The sequence below is a fragment of the Grampus griseus genome (assembly GCF_964374135.1).
Source record: "Grampus griseus genome assembly, chromosome: 2".
NCBI classification, from domain to species: Eukaryota; Metazoa; Chordata; class Mammalia; order Artiodactyla; family Delphinidae; genus Grampus; species Grampus griseus.
The window spans coordinates 76,042,162-76,063,934 of NC_139018.1; the positions used below are offsets into that span (position 1 = coordinate 76,042,162).

At 53.5% G+C, this 21,773-nt stretch overlaps 1 protein-coding gene across 2 annotated transcripts; it reads right to left on the reverse strand.

Annotated features, from left to right (window-relative positions):
* Positions 1–357: 357 nt before the first annotated feature.
* On the reverse strand, positions 358–21,484 carry ARHGEF40 (Rho guanine nucleotide exchange factor 40). Of its 2 annotated transcripts, XM_082649224.1 has the most exons (24): positions 21,406–21,484; positions 18,629–18,826; positions 16,757–18,008; positions 16,443–16,610; positions 16,189–16,309; positions 15,550–15,646; positions 15,359–15,439; positions 15,110–15,226; positions 10,853–10,948; positions 10,632–10,747; positions 10,130–10,256; positions 8,382–8,504; positions 8,137–8,280; positions 7,026–7,636; positions 6,665–6,899; positions 6,217–6,303; positions 5,401–5,616; positions 4,514–4,684; positions 3,531–3,708; positions 2,481–2,585; positions 2,106–2,249; positions 1,467–1,597; positions 1,006–1,050; positions 358–885 (listed from the first exon to the last, which is right to left on the reverse strand). In XM_082649224.1, exons 1-23 carry the CDS (start codon positions 21,406–21,408, stop codon positions 1,009–1,011), a joined length of 4,563 nt encoding a protein of 1,520 aa, XP_082505350.1. In that variant the 5' UTR covers positions 21,409–21,484; the 3' UTR covers positions 358–885; positions 1,006–1,008. The 2 variants fall into 2 exon arrangements, with proteins under 2 accessions (XP_082505350.1, XP_082505351.1); XM_082649225.1 differs by lacking the exon at positions 2,106–2,249.
* Positions 21,485–21,773: the final 289 nt, after the last annotated feature.

Consider the following 21,773-nt stretch of genomic DNA (forward strand, 5'->3'; position numbering starts at 1 on the left):
CATTTAACAAGTAGCCTAGGGGATTCTCATGTACTGTGGACCTCTGAGGACCTCATTTTGAGAACTGCTGAATGGTGCTGGACCCCAGCTTGACTGTGACCAGCTCAGCCTCAAGAAGTGGGTACAGCATGAGAGCAGGAACTTCAGAGGGTACATTGAACCTCTGGGGGCCACTCCTCTGGGAGGGTACATATTCACCCAGGCACGGGCCCAGCTTTGGCCCAGTAAGGGGTACAGGGTACCTTGCAGCCTTGGTTTTATTTTCTGTGTTCTAGTTAATGGTTGGGTGAGCAGAAGTGCTCAAGTTAGTGGTATCACCTCAACCCTGAGGTCTGCTCTAGCTCTTCGGAGACAAAGTGTGAGTAAATATATTTAATATAACAATAGTATTAAAATAACAGTTATTACATATATAAAGTTTGCAGTTCCCTAGCCCACCCTTCTATAATGGTTTGCATAGCTCCGTTTCCTATGACACCCCAGAATGGAGTCACCAGGAACTGGCAGAGATGAGTCTTCTCAAGGAGGGTCAGGGGGCAGGACGAAGGGGCGAACACAGGCTGTCGGGGAAGGGCTGACATGGAGCGGTGTCTTGGGAGTATGCAGTGGCCCCGGATGGGGAAGGACTGGATGAGGGATAATTTCCCCACCTCCAGGGTATGAAGGCAAGCAAGTGTGGACACTCTGGTTCCTGCAGGAAGGCACCTGGCTGGGGAGAGCTAGAGACAGCAGTAGCAGGGAAACACACTGGTCCTTTGACCTCGTTTCTGTCCAAGAAGCAGAGGGAAGGAATTCAATGCTCTTCCAGTCCTCCACTATGTCCCCCCAGCATCCCAGCCCAAAGCGTGCTGAGAGGAGGGGCTGTAGCCAAATTCCGGATCTTCTCTAGAAGCCAGGAAGGAAAAGGGAAGATGGGTTGGGAGAGAGAAGAAGCTGACTCCCAAGCCACTGGGGAAGGGAAGAGGGAAGGCTGTAGGATGTGGTAGAAAGCGGGTACCAACTCACCAGTCACAGAGGTGTGGTGGGGTCACTTAGGGCTCGGGCATGACTCTGAGGGAAGAGAAACTGCGGTGAATTTAAAGGATAAGAAACGACCTCTTATATAGAGAGGTTATATAACCTTTCTGTCTCTCCCAAGCCTGTCAATTAGTTCACCCCTCTTTCCTCCCCAGCGTTCCTGAATTTTGCTGATTTAATCCAAGTCTAGGCTGTTGGAATTCTCCCCTTTCTATCACTCCTGTCCTCCACTCCTTATTAAAGATTCACTTCTGACCTTGAGCCCTCTCGGCCAGGCCTGGGGAAGAGGAGAAGGGCAGACTGGACAATACATCCCTGCAACCTGTAGCCTTGCTGGGAGCACAGGCTCACTGGTCCCCCTGCCCCTCATGGGTTGAATGATCAGAAGAGCCCACCCAGAAAGTGTCCGAAGAGACTACCCCATTCTCAGCCCTATTGCAAGGACTTACCTGTCGGGAAAGCCCTAAGATCCCTCCACTGGCCAGGATGGGAGTGCTGCTCCCAGGGTGTGGGCGTTGCAGGCTGGGACTGTTTCTTGGTCCTGGGGACACATCTCCAGAAGAGGCAAATGTTTCTGGGGCTGGAGGGGAAGCTAGGGTGAGAGCAGGGTATAGAACCCCTCTAGATTACCTTACGTAACCAAGCTGCTCCGTCAGGGAAGAAAAAGCTCCAGAGCAACAGGAAGCTGTAAGTCACCATAGCAATCCAGTTGCAAGAGAACCCCCCCTACCAAGAGGCAGGAAACTGTCAGCAGCATCATTAGAGCAACCAGAGAGGAAGCGACAGGAAACTGTAAGGATTGCCGTGGTGAACCAGGAGGGTACAACAGGAAGCTGAAGCAGTTTCCATAGAAACCCAAGGAGGGCTAGAGAGAGAGGGGTACAGAGGAAGTGCTTCTTAGCAACAGGCTGCTGTAAGCATTACCCTAGCAACCAGATGGAAGGCTCTTTTAGCAATGGGGAAGCTGTACATAGTTGTCATGGCAGCTGGGCCCCTTGGCTAGAGAAAGGAATTGCTCAGCAGCAAGCAGCCTGAACATCACCATGATGACCCAGCTGTTGGGAGCCACCCCTTGAGAGGTGCCTCACCCAGGGAAATTTGCTTGACGTCCAGATCCCAGGCCTCCTCCTCGACGCGGGCAGGCAGGGAACAGGCTCCCGGGGAAAGACCGGGAAGGGAGGGGCCGGCATGCTCAAAAGATGACACGGCCACCGAGGCCCGGGTGCGGGCGGCTGCAGAGAGCGGGGGGTGGAGGGGTGGGGTGCTGGTGTGGGAAAGCCCTCCTGGCTCCCTGAAATGACCCTGAGCTCATAGAGGGCCTCCCAGTCACTCCCACAGTTTCTGGGAAGACATATCCACTCATGACCTTTCCTCATTTTCCACCATGCCTCCTCACTGTGCTTTCACTCTCAAGGTCTTGACTGCTGGAGGCCACCCCCCACCCCCAGCACTGTGGCCCTCACCTCTTCCAGTGAGCAGGGCACTCAGCGTCCGCTCCCCAAGGGCTTTGATGTCCAGGAAGGGTTTATTCCCAATTCCCATGGAGACCATCTGCTGCACTCGGAGCTCTAGGGAACAGAGACCCTGTTACCAACCTCTTTGCTCCTTCCCAACTCTCATTCCTCCCTCTCATTCCTCTGGTGTCTCGTTACTCTTCCTGTTGACTGTTATGACATGGATGGTGATCCTGTCCTTGACTTCCCCCTCAGACTTCTGTCTCTTCTCTCCTATATGGTGCATCCTGCCCACTTGTCATTCCAGCTTCCCAACTTTTCTTTCTTTTTTTTTTTTTTTGTGGTACGCGGGCCTCTCACTGTTGTGGCCTCTCCCGTTGCGGAGCACAGGCTCTGGACACGCAGCCTCAGTGGCCGTGGCTCACAGGCCCAGCCGCTCCGCGGCATGTGGGATCTTCCCGGACCGGGGCACGAACCCGTGTCCCCTGCATCGGCAGGCGGACTCTCAACCTCTGCGCCACCAGGGAAGCCCCCAACTTCTCTTCTAATACCTTCTTCCCTTTATCTTGGGCATTAAGAGCAAAACTCACGGTTTTACATACCTTTACAGTTTATCAAGTGCTTCCATATATATCACCTTATTTAATCCTTCCTATCATACCAAGATGTAGATGTTACTTTCCATTTTTCAGATTAGTGGAATGAGGTTCAGAGAATTAAAAACAAAAACTAGCAAAAGACCCCCCAAAACAAAATAAACAAACTAGTCCTGGTAACACAGCAATCAAGTTCTGGAAGGCAGGTCCGGTGAGCACCCTCTCACTCTCTTTTGCCCAACCATTTGCGCTTGCCTCCCTGAAATCCGCTAGCTTCCTCTTTCCTTTTAGCGCACCTTAGATTAAGTTCTGTCTCAGCAATCTCTCTCACGTCAGATCTTCAATCTTCTCATACGTCATTCTCCATCCTACACCCTCTTTCCCCTGGGCACTCTCCACACTCTCCAGCTAACCTGCCATAACCTTGATCCCAAGCACACCCTCTCCCAGCTCTGCCTGGTACCCTTGTTGTGGGCCGCCTGTCTCCACAGCAGCTGGGCAATAGAACTCGTCCACTTGAGTTTGATCTCTGGTGAGGCTGCTTGCAGAGTGTACGCCTCTCGTGCACGCCGCCGCCGAAACCACAGCTCAAAGCAGAGCCCGCTGTCCCCGATGTTTTCTGTTAGCCCCATGTCAGCAGTCTGAGAAAAAGCGGAGGAGAGTGGGTGAAGACGGAGTGTATTCTGGCTAGATGGTACCACGTGGAAAAGCACTACACTTAGCCTGGCATCTGGTAGATGCTTAGTAAATGTTTGCTCAACACCTACGGTGCGCCAAGTGCTCTGCATTTAGTCTATAACAAGCACGATTTACAGAAGGGTGGTGCCCAGACACACAAAGCAACTTGTCCAAGGGCTTATCATAGCTTATCGGAGAAAGAATTCAAACTCATGGCTATGTTATTCCAAACTTAAGCTTTTTTCTCTATACTGGACTCTGCTGGAACTAGTGTAGGGGGACAAAGTCAGAAACTCTTAAGAGTCATGCCACAGCGCCTGATCTGGGACTAGGCCGCTATTGATGTTTATCTGGATATCAAGGCTGTTTCCCTAAAGCAAGGCCTCCCTCCTCTTGGGTTCCTCAGTTCCGTCAAGTTAAGCTATATTTATAGTGTCCTTTCTCTTCCTCCCCCAGGGACCATCCCTAACTCAGAAAGCATGTGTGTTCTTAATGGGAAAGGTTCTCCCCGCTTCTGGTTTGGAATGCCTCATGAATCCCCTGCATGAATAAGGAGAACCCCATGGAGGAGACCAATGACAGGAACTTCTGTCACCTCGACACCCTAACCTGATGTTTGATTACAGGCCAAAGCCTGTTCTAGATGATATAGATTCTGAACCTGGGTTGGGATTGAATTTCCAGAACACTCTGCGTTCCCAAGAAGAGCATGACTTCCTGTCCCATCCCCATGGTTTCCCAGGCCCACCCCACCTCCAGGCATCGTACCTTAAAGGCCTGCTTATAAACAAAGGTCTCTGACCCCCCCTCAGGGCCCTTGAGCTTGCTGAACAGGAGGAGATGCTCAAAGAGAAAGACGTGGCGAAGGCACTTTTTCCGGCCACAGATGACTGTGAAAGGGTCCCGGTGCAGGAGTTGTCCCTGCTCCTTCAGATCTATCTGGGGAAAGCAAAAGGAAAGGTCATTGGCCCCGGAGCCCTTTGTGTATATTTTACGGGGAGTCAAAATGGGATTTATAGGGCCAGGGGCCGAATGCACTGGTTCTCAGGCAGAGTCAGGAAATCAGGGAAGCCCTTGGCCTAGAATCCATCCACTGGTCACCATGCACAGCACACCTGGCCCAGCAGCACAGCCCTGCCTCTGAAGATAGAAGGTACATCACACAGTAGGGCTTATAGCCTCCAATGGGTAAGCCTTTGCATGTTGGGGACCAAAGCACCATTTTGCCCCAGGAAGAGAATCAAATCAGCAAAGAACTGAAGGGAAAAGAGGTCTATCCTAGAGGAGGTAGGTTTCCAACCTGTTCTGGAACCTCAGGACTGGCAAGAGACTAAGGAGAGGAGAGTAAGGTATATGTTGAATGTTGAGATACAGGATGAAGTGCAGGGTAGATAGAAGAATTAGGAAAGGAGTAGGAAAGCACAGACAGATATAGGGTCACAGGATGTCGGGCAGGACATAGCTTCTTTATTTATAGACGAGGAAATTGAGCCCCAGTGAAGTTCAGTGACTTGACCAAAGCTATCCAGCTGGTTAGAAATTACAGCCTGGAGCCCTCTGACCTTGAGTCTAGTTTTCTGGTCACCAGCCCACACTGCTTCTGAGGCTACGAGGCTAGGCAGCCTGAGCTGGAGTGTCTGGAGCCACGGCCTCACCTCGCAGCCACGCACCGCCTCCACAGCCAGCAGGTCTTTGCCGCGGGTCTCTTGTTCCCGGAGCAGTTGCATGGCAGCCCCAAGGGCCTGGCGCTCAGAACTTGGTTCAGGCCCAGCTTCCCTTAGGAGCTCCTCCAGGAGCCGCCCATACCTGGCCAGCTGCTCCAGGGGCTGCTGCAGGGCCCGGGGCAGATGAGGGCCCCCCTCCATGGTGCCCTAGTTTGGGGTGGAAACAGATAGGAATGAGGGGAGGGGCTGGAGCTGTTCAGGTCTGAGCCCTTCGGGGAAGATGCGTGGTACTCTGGGTTTTTAGGGGTAGGTCAAGCCCAGATACACCGAAGGGTAAGGCGAAAAACCTTCCCCCAGAAAGAAAGGAGGCAGGAGGGCTGCAGGAGATTCAGCTGTCCTCTATATCTTGAGGGAGAGTGGAAGAGGAATACAAGTAATCCCTTATATTCTCTGGCTTTTAACTTTTGAAATCACTTTCACATCTTTTGATGTGAGGCCTTTTGACCCTCAGCGACTCTCTTAGTTAGCTATAGTGAATACTGCCACCATTCACTAGATGAAGAAACAGCGGCCCAGAGGAATCAATACTATTGCCCAAAGTCCTCAGGTGGGTTGGATAAGAACCCGGGTTCACCTGGCTTCCAGTCCAGTGCTTGTCCCACCCTCAGCAATTCTGGGAGATTATTGGTAGGTGACATTCCTGGGTATATCCAGGAAAGCTTTTTTTCCCTGAGAGATTTTGAGGTTGGGTAGATTTTAGGTCTTCCTGGCCCCTCCCCTTCTCATGAGTGTTGGAGAAAAAGTTACCTTGGTTGGGGGGCTGAGGGCAGCCAGACCATTCTCCAGTTTGTGCCGGTGCTTCACATAGTGGGCGTAAAGGCTGAACTGGTCCCCCTGTGCCGGTAGGGAAGCGGTAAGTCATGTCCAGTGAGGCCCTGCAGACAAGCCTCTCCCTTTCCTCCTCCACATCCTGTAGAGCCCGAAGGAGGGACAGGCCACCAGGGAACACTCAGTCTGCTTGGGGAATGACAGGCTCCCGTGGAGAGAGCGAAGGCCAGGCAGCACTGGATGTCAGGGACACATGAGCTGAGTGGATCCAGGAGCCCAGCAAACGGCAGTAGGCGCCGGCGTTTGGGGCCACACGTTCTGGTGGTGGGTGGGGTCGGGGGGCGGATACTGAGAAGGAGGGACAAGCAGATGGGGCTGAGACATGTGAAGGGAGAAGCCCTGGAAGGAGTTTCAGAGGCTGACTCACATGGCGAAGGAAGCAGGCCCCAATGCGCAGGGGGTGGGTGGCGCAGCCCTGAAGCTCCCGCAGAAAGTGTGTCCGGTGGAAACTGCGGAGCCTCTCCCGGGCGCTCAGGGCCGCCGCCCAGGTGCCCCGCAGTTCAGGGGTCAGCTCAGGCCCAGCGGGTGGCACTGGCTCACTCAAGGTGGCCACGTACTCCTGCTCACAGGCAATCAGCTCAGACACCAGACGCTGCTGGGCGCTGCAGGTACAACGAGGAGTGACAGGGGAGGTTGTGGCATGGGAGGAACATGCCAACAGTATCATATTCTTTTCCTGCGGGCCAGCTGGGCCTGCCTCTTGGGCACCAGCTGGGCTGGGCTCTCACCTGATGCTTCGCTTGCGCTCCATCCGGGGGGTGCCTACTCCCCAGGGCCCTTCTGGGCCCCCGGCCCGGCCCAGCAGCACGTGTTCCCGGGGTGAGCACGTCCTGTCTACCACCTCCGTACTGGTGACCTCCAGGCCTCGGATCAGCACGGTCCTCGGCGGTCTGCCCTCTGCTTCCGGAGCCAGCTCGGGGCCCTCGTCTTCATAGTCCTCCCCACAGGGCGCCAGGGAGCAGTGGGACGGGGCTGCCCGCGGCCCGGGACTGCTGGGGAGCAGCAGGGAATGGAGGCTGGGTGAGGGGCTGTGGGAGCCCCGCTGGGCCCCTCCACTGCTGGCACTGTCTGCCCGTCGTCGCCGGTGGCCCCGTGGACTCGCCTCCGCTCCCAGCTGTTGCTGAACCCTCTTCTCCAGCTCTTGGCAGCGGGCCCGGCAGCGGCCCCACTCTCGCAGAGCCGCCGGGCTGCCCAGGTCCAGGGCCAGGGCCCGCATCTCCTGGAAGGTGCCAGCGCTGGGCTCCGGGGTGCGCCGCAGGGCCAGGGCTGCCAGCACTGCTTCCCGCCCCGGCCCAGCTCCTGCTAGCCTCGTGGAACCTTCGTCCACCCATTCATGTGCCTACAAGACCAAAGGGGTGGGGAGTGGCGAGGGGAAGGAGTGAGGTCCTCTGCCACTCCCACACGCTGCCCGATGACAGCTCCTGTCCTCCTTCGCTGATGGCTTTCCAAGGCCCACCACACCTCAGTCCTCTTAGAACACCTCCCCTCACTGTCCCGGCATCACGGCCTAGCGTGTCACTCTGAGCTGGTATGGAGACAGAGGGGCCTAGACGAAAGGACGGCCGATACTTACACAGAATTTACAAGTGGCAGACTCTGTACTAAGTACCTGTTACATACTGCTTACGTAATCCTCACTCAGCCCTGTAAGGTGGGTGCCACGAGGCACACTCAGGTTTAGTATCCTGTCCCAAGTCATGCAGCAAGTAGGCGGCAGAGCCAAGAGTCAAAGCCCAGGAGACGGCCTCCTAAGTCCCTGCTTCTAACAACTACCCGATCAGCTTCTCCAGGCAGAAGAAAGGCAGTGGTGGGCATAGAAGGAAGAGGCTCAGCACATACCTGCTGGAAGAAGCGCTGTAGCCGCAGAGCCCGGTGGAGGCCACTCTCAACCTGCTCCAGGCGCTGTTCAAAGATATCCAGAAGCTTCTGGGAGGCAGGGTCCTCCTCCAGGGCCAGGGCCTCCCTCGCCTGAGCCAGGCGCTCCTGGAGAAGGGAGGCTGCTCTCAGACCTGGCCCTCAGTCCAGTCAGTCTCCCCTTCCCTCCCCGCGTGTTTCCTCTCACCTGCCCCTCTCCCCCTTCTCACCTGAACCTCAGCACTGAAAGCCCGGAATCGTAGCTCTGTCTCCTGCAGGGCAGACAGGGAGTCCCCGGGCACAGCAAAGCTCACCAGCTGCTCCTCCCCCGGGCCCGAGAGCCACTGCAGCACCTGGGGCAGACAGGGTGGGAGAGCGGGGCCATGAGGGAGAAGGGCCCGTGCAGTGGAAAGGAAAGCTGAGATCCAGCTCTGACCCGACCGCCCCACCCTGTTGAACCTTGGGGGAAACCATTTCATCTCAGCTGTAAAGTGGAAATGAGAACAGGGAATGGTGGTAGTTTCCACAAGGGTCGAGTAAAGTGAGTAAGCCATCTTTGTAAAGCACCAGTTGAAGGGGAGGCTGGGCTGGCCGGAAGCACTGAGAGATGCATGCTAAGGTTCCAGGGCTATGCCTCCAGGTGAAATAGATAAAACGGGGGTGAGCCAGAGGCACGAGGGCCAGGAGAAATTTCACATTCATAGAGCCTAGTGACAGGGGCCAGGCTTGGAGAGACACCCCAGGCGCGCGCGTGCGTGCGTGCGTGCGTGCGTGCGTGTGTGTGTGTGCCTGCCTATTATGGGGCTCTAGGTACTCTCGTGTTGGTTCTGGGATATCTGACCAAAAAGGGATGGTAATTCTTCCCTCTGAAGAAAGCTTGGAATCTGGGGTGAGACAGCCTGAGGACGGGAAGTTTGAGAATGTTCCCAATAACCCGTGCCAACAATAAACACTTCTACAGTCCTTTGCTGAAATCATTTGATCACCCGAACACCCTTGTGAGGTAAGCCTTACTAACACCCCCATTCTGCAGATGAGGACTTGGGAACTCAGAGATGCTTCCAGACTCGTCCAATATCTCACTCCTAGCAGAGAAGAACTCAAGCTGAACACTTTAGACTCCAAATCCTGTGTGCTAATAGTTTTTACACAGTGGGAAAACAGCTAATAAGCAAACAGACAGTAGGAGATACAAACCTTTGGATGCTGGGATGGAGGAAGCTAAATAGGCAGAAATCTCAGGAACAGAGAGCCCTGCCCCCACCCTGCTTTAACACTGACCCTGAGATGACCTTTCCCCTGAGGCCACATGCAGGTCCACGAGGTGTTCACTTACCACACTTAGGAGCTATGGAGGAGCAATCAGATTTCAGTGACCCTGCTACCCCACAAGGTAGGGTGGAGAGCAAATCCCTATGGAGTTCTTAACCCCAGGAGAAAAGAATCAAGGCTCAGAGAAGCCAGCTTTATTCCTGAATCTTTCCCACAAAGAGGCCTTGGTTTCCAAGGCCTTTAGCAGTTTCCATTGTCCTCTCCTTCCAAGGTGGAGGGAGGTGGGACCTTTCCGTCCTCAGGTTTGGGGATGACATTGCATAAGGGGTGGAGGGAGCTGGTATCGATAGACATTTGTTGCTTTTAAGCTAAGGAGGTAGGAACTCAGAATCAGTCGGCTCTTCCCAGAATCCCCTAGGGCACCTAAGCATCTCTCACAATCTCTAAGGATCCTTGATCAAACATCAGCAGTGGGAGGGGGAGATCTGGCTTCTCTTCTTTGCGGGTGCTGAGATGCTATCTCCCTCTTGCTGAATCTCACACTGACCGTGATCAACTTCCAGGGGAGATGAGGAGAGAGGGAGGGCCGTGCGACCAAGCCAGGTTAGGAGAACACCATCAGCTGTAAGTATCAGTGGGAAAAGGGTGCTGGAGGCCAGGCCCCCAGGTGGAGTTAAGAAGCATGGGGGAGGAGGTCCTGGCTCACCTGCTGGAGTCGGTGCAAGCGTTGCCGCTGCTCCTGCTGTTGCACATGTAGGTTGGAAAGGCGCACGAGCTGATGAATGGCTTCGTCCACCTCCTGATACAGTGTAGCTGGGCCTGGGCCCTCTAGCCTGGGTAGGGAGTGGGGGCAGAATGAACCGCTGCCTTTGTCAAGCCTGCCCCGCAACCCCATCCCATCCTTGCATCCCAGGTGAGGGGTGGCACGGCATCCTGGGTCACAGTATGGGCCTGGATCTGAATCCTTACTCTTCCATTTACTGACCAACCTTGGCCAAGACATTAAACATTTCTGATCCTCCAAATCCCCACTGATAATCATATCTAGCACCTAGGGATGTTGTGAGAGTTATGAGATAAGTGGAGAAGCATATCTTGTCCAGATACATGCTTAGTAAGAATTATCTGGCAGCTAAGGTGAATTGGCGGCCCTCTGCTGTGTCTCCATCCTCCACGTCCACCTGCACCCACACACCCATCCCTCGTACTTGCTGCTGTGGGTGGAGCGCAGCCTCATCAGGATGGCTCCCCCATCCCTCTGCAGCTCCGTCAGCCGGGGATCTGCCAGTACCTTCTGTAGGGGCTCAGGCATTCCTGCCGCCTCCTGGGGGCCAGGGAGAAGTTGACAGTTGGGGTTCCACAAGGAGGTCCTCAGCTCAGCCCAGCCCCATCCCCACCTCATCCCCTTTGGTCCCATCTCATTTCCTACCTCTCCCTCTTGATCTGCTGCTCTCTCTAGCTCCTCAATGGATCGCCGTACAGAGCCCAGCACACCTCGGCACAGGCGGCACAACCTTTCCACTTCCTGAGACAAACACACAGGAATGGAGTCCAGGGACAGAGTTCAGGATAAGGGGCCTAAGCCCTAGGGGGGAGGAGGGGCAACCCCAGAGACTTTTATGGGGGCAGTGCTGGGTTCAGTTCCTGACTTTGTCGCTTACTAATTGTATGACCTTAGGCAGGTCCAGAAACCTTCCTGAACCTCAGTTTCCTCAACTGTAAAGTCATGATAAGACACACTGGATTTAAAGGTTTAAAGAGATGATGGTAGGTAAGCAGCTATCATGGGCCTGGCACATTTTACAGCTTAGTAAACATGAATCTCCTTTCCCTCATCTGCACTGGCTCTTGACCCTATAAAACCCTTTTCTCTGCCTCTTCAGATGCACTTCCCCTTTGATCCACAGCTTAGAGACCATGTTACAGACCCCCTTTAATACTTGGCTCAGATCATGCTCATACCTCTTTTCTTGAATACTCACAGAATTTAGATTCATAGAATCAGAGATTATGTCACAGTTGCTGTACTGTGAGGGCAATGATCTTGAGGCTGGAATGCTGGTGCAGGGAGCAGGTACAGAAAGGCACCATCTCCGGAAGTAAGGTACATTACCTTGCTCAAGGTCACATGGAACCAGAACCAGCCTCTTTGACTCTCAGCTCTTTCTAGAACCCCAGTGATACTATTTTGCACTCTTCTCCAGTTGTTTCTGACTTATCATCCACCAAAAATGATATGCTGTTTAATGTCATATTAAGAATTGCAAAAAGAGAAAATTACAGGCCAATATCACTGATAAACATAGATGCAAAAACACTCAACAAAATACCAGCAAACCAAATCCAACAGTACATTAAAAGAATCATACACCGTGATCAAGTGGAATTTATTCCAGATATGCAAGGATGGTTCAACACCTGCAAACTGATCAACGTGATACACCATGTTAACAAAATGTAGGATAAAAATCACACGATCATCTTGATAGACGTGGAGAACACTTTTCACAATATTCAGCATCCACTTATGATAAAAACTCTCAACAAGGTGGGTAAAGAGGGGACATACCTCAACATAATAAAGGCCACTTGCAACAAACCCACAGCTAACATCATCCTCAATGATGAAAAGCTGAAAGCATTTCCTTTAAGATCAGGAATAAGACAAGGATGCCCACTCTCACCACTTTGATTCAACATAGTTTTGGAAGTCCTAGCCACAGCAATCAGAGAAGAAAAAGAAATAAAAGGCATCCAAATTGAAAAGGAAGAAGTAAAATGGTTACTGTTTGCAGATGAGATGATACTATACATAAAAAATCCTAGAGACACCACCAAAAAATACTAGATCTCACCAATGAATTCAGTAAAGTTGCAGGATACAAAATCTATTTATAGAAATCTGTTGCATTTTTATACACTAATATTTGACTATCAGAAAGAGAAATTAAGAAAACAATTCCATTTACAATTGCATCAAAAAGAATAAAATACCTAGGAATAAACCTAACTAAGGAGGTAAAAGACCGTACTTGGAAAACTATAACACAGTGATGAAAGAAATTGAAGATGACACAAACAGATGGAGAGATATACCGTGCTCATGGATTGGAAGAATCATTATTGTGAAAATGTCCACACTACCCAAGGCAATTACAGATTCAAGGCAATCCCTATCAAAATATCAATGGCATTTTTCACAGAATTAGAACAAATAGTTCTAAAATTTGTATGGAAATACAAAAGACCCTGAATAGCCAAAACAATCTTGACAAAGAACAAAGTCAAGGGAGGTATCATGCTCCCTGATTTCAAACTATACTACAAAGCTACAGTAATCAAAACAGTATGATACTGGCACAAAAACAGACACATAGATCAGTGGAACAGAATAGGGAACCCAGAAATGAATCCACACACATATGGTCAATTAGTCTATGACAAAGGAGGCAAGAATATACAATGGGAAAAGACCACCTTGGCAATAAATGGTATTGGGAATACTGGACAGCTACATGCAAAAGAATCAAACTGGACTACTTTTTCACACCATGCACAAAGATAAATTCTAAATGGATTAAAGACTTGAATGTAAACCTGAAACCATAAAACTTCTAGAAGAAAACATAGGCAATACACTCTTTGACATCTGTCTTAGTAATTTTTTTTTTTTTTTTTTTTTGCTGTACATGGGCCTCTCACTGTTTTGGCCTCTCCCGTTGCGGAGCACAGGCTCCGGACGCGCAGGCTCAGCAGCCATGGCTCACGGGCCCAGCCGCTCCACGACATGTGGGATCCTCCTGGACCGGGGCACGAACCCGTGTCCCCTGCATCGGCAGGCAGACTCTCAACCACTGCACCACCAGGGAAGCCCAGTAATATTTTTTTTGAGACTTCTCTTTATGCGAGGGAAACAAAAGCAAAAATAAGCAAATGGGACTACATATTATTAAAATGCTTTTGCACAGCGAAGGGACCATCAACAAAATGAAAATACTGCTTACTGAATGGGAGAAGATATTTGCAAATGGTATATCTTATAAGGGGTTAATATCCAAAATATACAAAGAACTCACACAACTCAACATCAAAAAAAACCAAACAACCCAATTAAAAATTGGGCCAAGGATCTGAATAAACCTTTTTCCAAAGAAGACATACAGATGGCCAACAGGCACATGAAAAGATGCTCAGCATTACTAATCATCAGGAAAATGCAAATGAAAACCACAATGAGATATCACCTCACACCTGTCAGAATAACAAGTGTAGGTGAGGATGTGCAGAAAAGGGAACCCTCATGCACTGTTGGTGGGAATGTAAATTGGTGCAGCCACTATGGACAACAGTATGGATATTCCTCAAAAAATTAAAAATAGAACTACCATACGATCCAGCAATTCCACTCCTGGGTATTTATCCCAAGAAAGTGAAAACACTAATTAGAAAAGATATATGCATCTCTGTGTTAACTGCAGCATTATCTACAATAGCCAAGTTACGGAAGCAACTTAAGTTCCCATCAATAGATGAATGGCTAAAGAATATGTGGTATATACATACAATGGAATATTACTCAGCCATAAAAAAAGAATGAAATCTTGTTATTTGTGACAACATGGATGGACTAGAGGGTATTATGCTAAGTGAAATAAGTCAGACAGAGAAAGACAAATACTGTATAATTTCACTTATATTTGGAATCTTAAAAACAAGTGAACAAACATAACAAAACAGAAGCAGAGTTACAGATACGGAGAACAAACGGATGGTTGCCAGAGGGGAGGGGGGTGAGGAGAGGAGAGAAATAGGTAAGGGAGAACAAGACATACAAACTTCCAGTTGCAAAATAAATGAGCGACGGGTATAAAATGTACAATGTGGGGAATAGAGTCAATAATTATGTGATATCTTTGTATGGTGACAGATGACAACTAGACATTATAGTGAAATGCATAGAAATATTGAATCACTATGTTGTGTACCAAGAAGTAACATAGTGTTGTAGGTCAATTATACCTCAAAAACAAACAAAACAAACTCATAGAAAAAGAGATCAGATTTGTGGTTACCAGAGGCAGGAGATGAGAGGGAGGGGGAATTGGATGAAGATAGTCAAATTTCCAGTTATAAGACAGATAAGCACTAGGGATGTGATGTACAACATGATAAATATCAATATAATTAACTCTGCTGTATGTTATATATGAAAGTTGTTAAGAGTAAATCCTAAGAGTTCCCATTACAAGGAAAAAAATTTTTTTCCTGTTTCTTTAATTTTGTATCTATAGGAGATGATGGCTGTTCACTAAACTAGTGGTAACCACTTCATGATTGTATGTAAGTCAAATCATTATGTTATACACCTCAAACTTGTTAAGTGCTTGTTCAATTATATCTCAAAACTAGAAGGAAAAAGAAAGAATTTATTTAACATACTCGTCTCATCTCCCTGGTAGCCCAGGGCACATGCACAGTCTTTTGCTCATAAATACTTGTTGAATTGAATTTGCTCATAAACACTTGTTGAATTGTGAACCATAAATATTTTTTGAACTAAATGGAAGGGAAACCACTTTTTCTCAACCCCTTGGTCATGTCTCAGATCTGTCCTCTCTCTCCTAGAATGTCCTCTGCTGGGTCACTCCTGGCTCCCAGTGTCCTGAGTGGGGGAGGTGAAGCTTACCTTGTGTGTCTCTACCCAGTGGCTGGGAGAGGGGTCCCTGTGACCTCCCAAGTCCCACTGCAGCTCCTCTGGCTTGGCCACTCTTTTCAGATCACTCTCTGACAGCAACTCAGCACCCTGTAGACATGTGAAGGCAGGGGGTTTCTGGCCTGGGCACCTAGGGATTCAGGGACTGGCCTGGGGCTCCAGCCAGCCTCTTCTTCTCTCTCCACTACTTATGGGGACTAGGTGGGAGTGAGGGGCTCAAACCTGAAATCCATGGAGTTCAGTTGGAGGGTCATCATGAGTGAGAAGCAGCAGCCGCTGAATGACAGGAGGGTCTCCTGAGTCCTGAAGGCAGAGAAGAATAACCCTAAATTGTGGGCAACAGGGTGGCCTGGAATGACCACTAGGGAAGAGTCAGGACCCAGAAGAAGTACTTGCCTCAAGAGGTTGCTTACCTGAAGTTGACTCAGGACAGGAATGAGTGCTGGAGGCAGTGCGGGTGCCTTGCGAAGGTCCAGCAGGACGGACAGCCCCAGTACCTGTAGGTCAGGCCTGTGGGGGCAGAGGTTTTGTGTGTATGTGTGCGTGTGCGTGTGTGCGTGTGTGTGTGTTAATGTTACTCATCCTCAGGAGAAGTTAGTTCCTGGCGATGGGCAAAGTGTCAAAGTCTCGGACATGTGTCCAAGAGGTAGTGACCTAGCAATTAGGAGTCTATATTCACATGGCTACTGGGTCATGGGATCAGGGATTAAAAAGTTAGGAATTCTGTGCTCTGGAAGGGTATGAATTCAACGCCAGCACCTAGCATACTGCCTAATAGGTTCTGGTGCTCAAGAAAGAGTTGTTGAACGAGCTAATCCAGGTTCTGATAAACTAGGTTGTGTCTTAGGATACTGAAAGTCAGCAGTGTTGATTTTGAGGATTGATGAAGATATGCTGCAAGTTGGGTTGGTAAGGTCAGAGAGCAATGACTTGAAAATCTGAGGGTTGAAGAAGTAGGTATCCTAGAGGTCAATGTCTTGAGGAGAGGGGAGGGCAGGGTGCTCATGGCCCAGGAGGTTAGTATGCAAGCTGCCAGCCTGGGCCTCAGTTACCTGAGCAGTGAGTGGAGGTAATGAAGAGCAGTGCTCAGCACGTCTTCGGAGGGTGGAGGCTCCTCAGGAGGGCACGGTGGGGTAATGGTCAGCAGAGCTCGCCCACTCTGATCCACCCCTCCTGAAGATACAAAATGGTCCCGGCTGGGGGCAGGCCTTGGCTACCTCCCATCCACCCTGCCTCCCTCCCCAGCCCGCCCCGGAGGCTTCTCCTTCCTCGACCCCTTTCCCTTCAGCCACTGCTGCCCACTGACCAGTCAGGACGAGACATCCAGACGACATTAAGTCCCAAGCTACACCAGGGTCATCAGAGCTGGAGACTGGAGTGGCCTCTTCCGGGATGCTGTCCCCTTTCACTTCCTGCACAGTCTCTGGGGATGGTGCCAGGGCGTCAGACAGGAGCCCTTCTGGATTGCTGGGCCCTGCAGGCACAGGCAGAGCTATGGGCCTGAAGTGAGGACAGGTCTGGCTACTCTGCTCCCACCCTCACCTCCGCTCTTCCTGCAGCCCCGTTCCCTAGGCCTCACCTACCCTGGCCCTTGCCCCACTGGCCTCGGTGTCATCTCACCTGCCACGCGCACCAGCCTCGGCCCCTCCGGCTCTCTTTCTCTGGCCCTCTCTTCTACAGGCCCACAGGCTTCTGGGGGCCGAGGCTCTCCTTCGTCTGCTGGTTTGAGCTCCTCTCTCAGCTCAGGGTCTGGCTTCCCCGAGCCTTCGTGCTCCTCCTTAACTGGGCCACATCCTGGAAGCTCGTGTTCACTTGGTGGGGGCGGACTGACAAGGGCTTCCTGGTGGCTGGTCTCTTCCTTGTCCCCGGGGCTCAGTGGGGCACTGTCTCCTCCTCGGTTAAGAGCCCCTCTGCCTGCAGCTCGCTTCTTTCTCCTGTTTCCCTTGCCTGCTCTCCGAGGGGTACCGGGTGGCCCTTCAGCCCCCTGGCCTGCTCCTCCTCCGACCTCCCCTGGCCTCAGGGGGCAAAACTCAGAGGCTTCCCCCAGCGCCTCTGCTGGGGGCTCAGACACCTCCAGGGCTGCTGCCTCAGGGAGAGCCTCAGCCTCGGCTCCCGGGGGACACGCAGGGGAGGCTCCAGTGCTGCTCCCCTCACCCGGTGGGCGGGCTCCGTCCTGGTCCCGAGGCCCCAGGCCCTTCTGGTGCATCCACGCCCGGTGTCTCCGATGCCGGCCCTTCCCCCCAGCACCCTTGCGTGTGGGTACCGTCCGGGTCCTGGAGAGGCCCGAGGAGCCGTCAGCGTCTGTGGGGCTCCCCCTCACAGGCAGCGTCACCTCCAGCAGCTCCACGTACTCGCCCTCAGGTCCTTCTGCAGGGGCATTGTGCCCATCTCCGGGACTCCGAGTGCCCAGGGCCTCCTCAGGGAGTGGAGGGCTGGGGAGCCCTGGGGGGCCGGAGGGCACTTCTGGGGGAAGTGTGCTTGGCCGATGTCCAACCATGAGGCCCCCTTTGTGTACAAATCGAGGGCAGATGAGCTCGGCCCAGGGCAGTCGCTGAATCCCAGAGGGTGCAGACAGAAGGCAGGTGCTGAGGCGACCTGTTGGCCTGTCCTTATTGACGCCTTGTAGCCACTCAGGTGTGAACAGGTAAGCACAAGCCTCATTGGGCACAGGCAGTTCCTGCACTCGCCCACCCCCTGGGGCCAGGCACTTGAGTGCCAGGCGGGGCGCTTGGGCTGCTGAGGGCACCACTTGCAGGTAGAAGTCTCCCGGGCGCAGCAGCTGCCAGGGGAGTGCTGCTAGCTGCACCACTACCTGCTCGTGCAGGCAGAGGGGCCAGCCCTCGTGGAAGAAGAGGAAGCCGCTGTACTGGGCCTGGGGAGAGAGGTGGCAGGCTGTGCTCAGGCCTCTGCTGATGAAACCAGCAGGAGGGGGCAGTTAGAATAGGGCTACCCTAGGCAGGAGTGGCCTTATGCCCGGTGGGTTATAACCCCAGGGGAGCGGGAGGAGATATCTTGGGGGTGTGCATGTGACAGAGGAAAGGATTGGGACTGATCAGTTTTCTGGTGGTAGGAAGCTTCTCTAGGAAGCTAGTTCCATGAGTGGGAGAGTAAGAACTGAGTCAGTATAAAGACATGGTCAGCAGATGCCGTTTTCTTGGAGGAGCCGGAGACTCTTGGAAGCTCTTTATATCTGTAGAAGTGACTCTGTTGAGTCATTTCTGGGGGAGTTAGTATCTTGAAAAATTGATATGAGGAGGGATGTCTGGAACTGGGTCTGGAGGGTCAGGGTCTTTGGGAGCTGATGTTTCTAAGGGGTCAGTATTTAGGGAAGATGAGTGTCTATGTGTTAGCATGCAAATGGCACGTGCCTATGGGGGGACCAGTATCAGGGGAGGCGATGTCTCTGGGTGAGGGGAAATTAGTCAGTCTGACTGGTGTCTCGGGTGAGGCAGTGGCTCTTAGGGGAGATAGAACAGGGATGCATTCACTCACACAGGCTTCCTGCTGGACCTTGGCAAGCAGGTGCTTGGCGGGCACCAGGAAGTCCAGCGTGTACCTCAGCGCATCCTCCCGATAAGTCCTCTCCACCACCTGGAACACTTGGCCCAACAGTGTAGGGGCTGTTGCCTCGAAAGGTGGGTACAGGGCGGCCAAAGTACTCTGCACACAGTCCTCTACTGGCTCAGGCTCCTGGGAGAGACAAGACCAGGCTGCAGATCCCTAGAGATCCCCCGAGCATGGCTCCTTGGAGGCTGGCTGTGTCCCCCAGGGGCCCCATCACGTACAGAATGTGTGCAGAGAGACGACAGGAAATGCTGGCTGAATGAGATGGGAGTGGGGCTGGCCCAGTCGAAGTGCACAGCCCTAGCAGTATACTCTGAGACGCTGGCTTTGGAGATCTGAGGAGACTCTTGTGAAGGACTTTGATTAGGGCTGCGCCTGGTTCTTGTAAATTGCAAGGATTGCATAGGCCCTCCTCAGGAAGAGATGGGCCCCTGGGCCATCAGGGAAGTCACTGATGGCTGAGAGCTCTGGAGGGTGGAGCCCTTTTACACAGCCCTCCTGCCAGTCCCTCTTCTCAGGGCCTCCCACAGAGACCCCCGTCTTAAGTAGAGGTACCACCACCCATGAACAATCATATGCTAGAGATGTTCATTGGGTGGGAAGAAGGAGGACTGAAGTGCTATCCGTCTTGAGTCTTTCGAGCACCCCTCATCCTCTCCCAGAGTGGCTCTAAAGCAATCACCCATTCCCGGAGCATGTGGGATTGGGTTACAAAGACTTGGGTGGGGACAGTTGAAAGAGGAAAAAGTCACAAAGGGAACTTGTAGGGAAGGGAGGAGGAGGCCTTGCTGGTATGTATTGGAGCTGAAATATTTTCTGATTCCTGTAGGGCCTCTCCACCAACCTCCACCTGGAGCCACTATCTCAAAAGTCTCAGCCTCGCTTCCTCCACACTTGTGTCCCTAAGTGAATCAGTAGGATATCTTTCTCCATCTCATACCCTAAACAGCCACCCCTCTGGCTCTTCCTCTGCAAACCTATTTGTCTTTCAAGGTGGCTGTGAAATTCCTTTTATCAGATTTCTTTGCTGTGACGGGGCAAGGGGGAAGCTCGCTGAAGTGTTTATCTAGTTCTCTACTCCCCATTGCAACCCGCCCCCACCGCCCGCCTTCGCCCTGAGGACAATACTGCATATTTCACTTTAAGTCCTCTCAGCCTGAGTGTTGCCTGCCTGTCCCGACCGTCTGAGAAGCGAGGCAGCCACTCCGGAGACCGACAGTCAGTGCGTCAGCACAGAGACCCGGCCCCAAGGTGTGTGGGCGAGCAGACAGACCCCCCAGTGTTCCGGGGACCCGGCCAGCGCCGGGAGCGTGGGTGGGGGGAGGGTGGAGATGGGCGGGGGGGAGGCAGAGTGGGCCGTCCTCTCCGAGGCCTGGAAGGGGGAGCTAGAGTTGGAGCTGCGAGGCAGCTGCAACCCATTAGGGGCGGTGAGCTCATGGCTGAGTGAGAGTCTCAGCCACAGGAAACGGCAGCGGCAGGAGGGGAGGAGGGGTCTGGGGTGGGAGGGGGCGGGCAGGAGCTCAGAGACCGGCCTCCAACCGGCCCGGACCAAAGAGGAGACCAGAGAGACTGAGTCAGCTCTCCCTGGCCCAGTTCCTCTTTCTTCTTGTTCCAGCCTCCCTGCCAGGGGGTGCCCTTCCTTCTGTAGAGGAGCAGCCCCGGTTGTTCTCCTCCCCCTCTCCACCCTGCGGTGAGCGCCCCCTGGCAGGGCCTCTCCCCCTCCTCCGTTCCCTGCGGTGAGCGCCCCGTTGGCCGTGCCCCCCCCATCCCTCCCGCAGTGGGCGCTCTCCCTGGCAGTGCCCACACCTGCAATTACTCTTCAGAGAGTACTTTTGGAGCGAGAGTTCACAGGAATAGTGTCCACTCCTGTTGGCATGGACGTCCCTTAACAGCGCCCTCCTGCTTCCTGTGCCCTGAGTTGCTGCTGCCAGGGTCCCCAACCCGCGGCAGGGAGCTCCTGTCGGTGTCCCCTCCCCTCTGCAGCGGGAATGCTCTGGGACAGTGTTTCTGTTCCCTGCAGCGTGAGCTCGGGGGCACTCCTCTCCCCCCGCACCGCATCTCGTGTCGCCTCTGGCAGCGTCACGCCCCCGGGCACTGTGAGCCCCCTCCCCACTCTGTCCACCACTCTGAGGTAGCCTCTCTTTCTCCGCGGGAATTTCCCTTTTTGGCCAGGTCCCTGGCCCCAGCCCAGCCACAGCTGTGGCCGGTCCCCCAGGGCCGGATGGGTGGGCCCGGCTCACCGGGCTGGGGACTGGGATGGAAAATGGTGGTGCCAGGCAGGTCAGTTCTCATGACCCGAGCCCGGGCCCCTGCCAGGGCCGCTGCAGCCCAATCCCGCAGGGGTCTCCCGCGGGTAAGGAGCTGGGACCGGGAGGGGGAGGGAAGATCCTGCAAAGGAAGGCACAGGTCGGGACAGAGGAGGGCGAGGGGAGGTGTGTGGATTAGAGGGAGAGACCTAAGGGAGGTTGGGGGAAGGGGCGGAGAAGAGGAGGAAGAAAGGAGTGAGGGCAATACCCAGTGGGGACAGAGCCAGACAGTGGGGCAGACAGACAGATCAAAGAAAAGAAGGGGGGATGGGAGGGAGGAGAGTCCCAGGAGCGCTCAAGAGTTCCAAGCAGGAGCGAGAGGCACCCAGCTGGGGGCTGGCGATCCACAGCGGGCTGCGGGAAGGCGGAGGGGACACCGGGTTGCGACGCGGGACTCACCATGGCTCGGCTCGGGGCCGCGTCCGACGCTCGGGCTGGCGGGCGGGGCCGGGCGCGCCACCGCCTCCCTCCCGCCGCTCGCGTCTCGCCGGGTCTGGCTAGGGGACAGCTCCGGCCGCGGTGGCGGCTCGGCCAGCTCGGGCTCCCAGGCCGCGGGGCCCCACCAGGGAGGGTCGAGACGGCCGCCCCTCCCCGCCCCGCCCTTCAGTGCCCGCCTCCGCCTCCGCGTCGGACCCCCAGCCGGGACTCCCTCTCCCGCGCATTGCCTCTGGCCGCTCCCCCTACGCCCCCACCCGATCTACCCAGCTCTCCCGCAACCCTCTTCTTCCTTCTCCCCGCCCTCCAGCCGGTAGCCCCGACCCTGACCC

What these genes read in the sequence shown, in the direction of transcription:
- ARHGEF40 (XM_082649224.1), bottom strand. An exon ending in GAGCGCAAGCGAAGCATCAG is followed by an intron (nt 6,900 to 7,025) that starts GTGAGAGCCCAG and finishes TTGTACCTGCAG; the next exon opens with CGCCCAGCAGCGTCTGGTGT. An exon ending in GGGCCTGCTTCCTTCGCCAT is followed by an intron (nt 6,304 to 6,664) that starts GTGAGTCAGCCT and finishes CTACCGGCACAG; the next exon opens with GGGGACCAGTTCAGCCTTTA.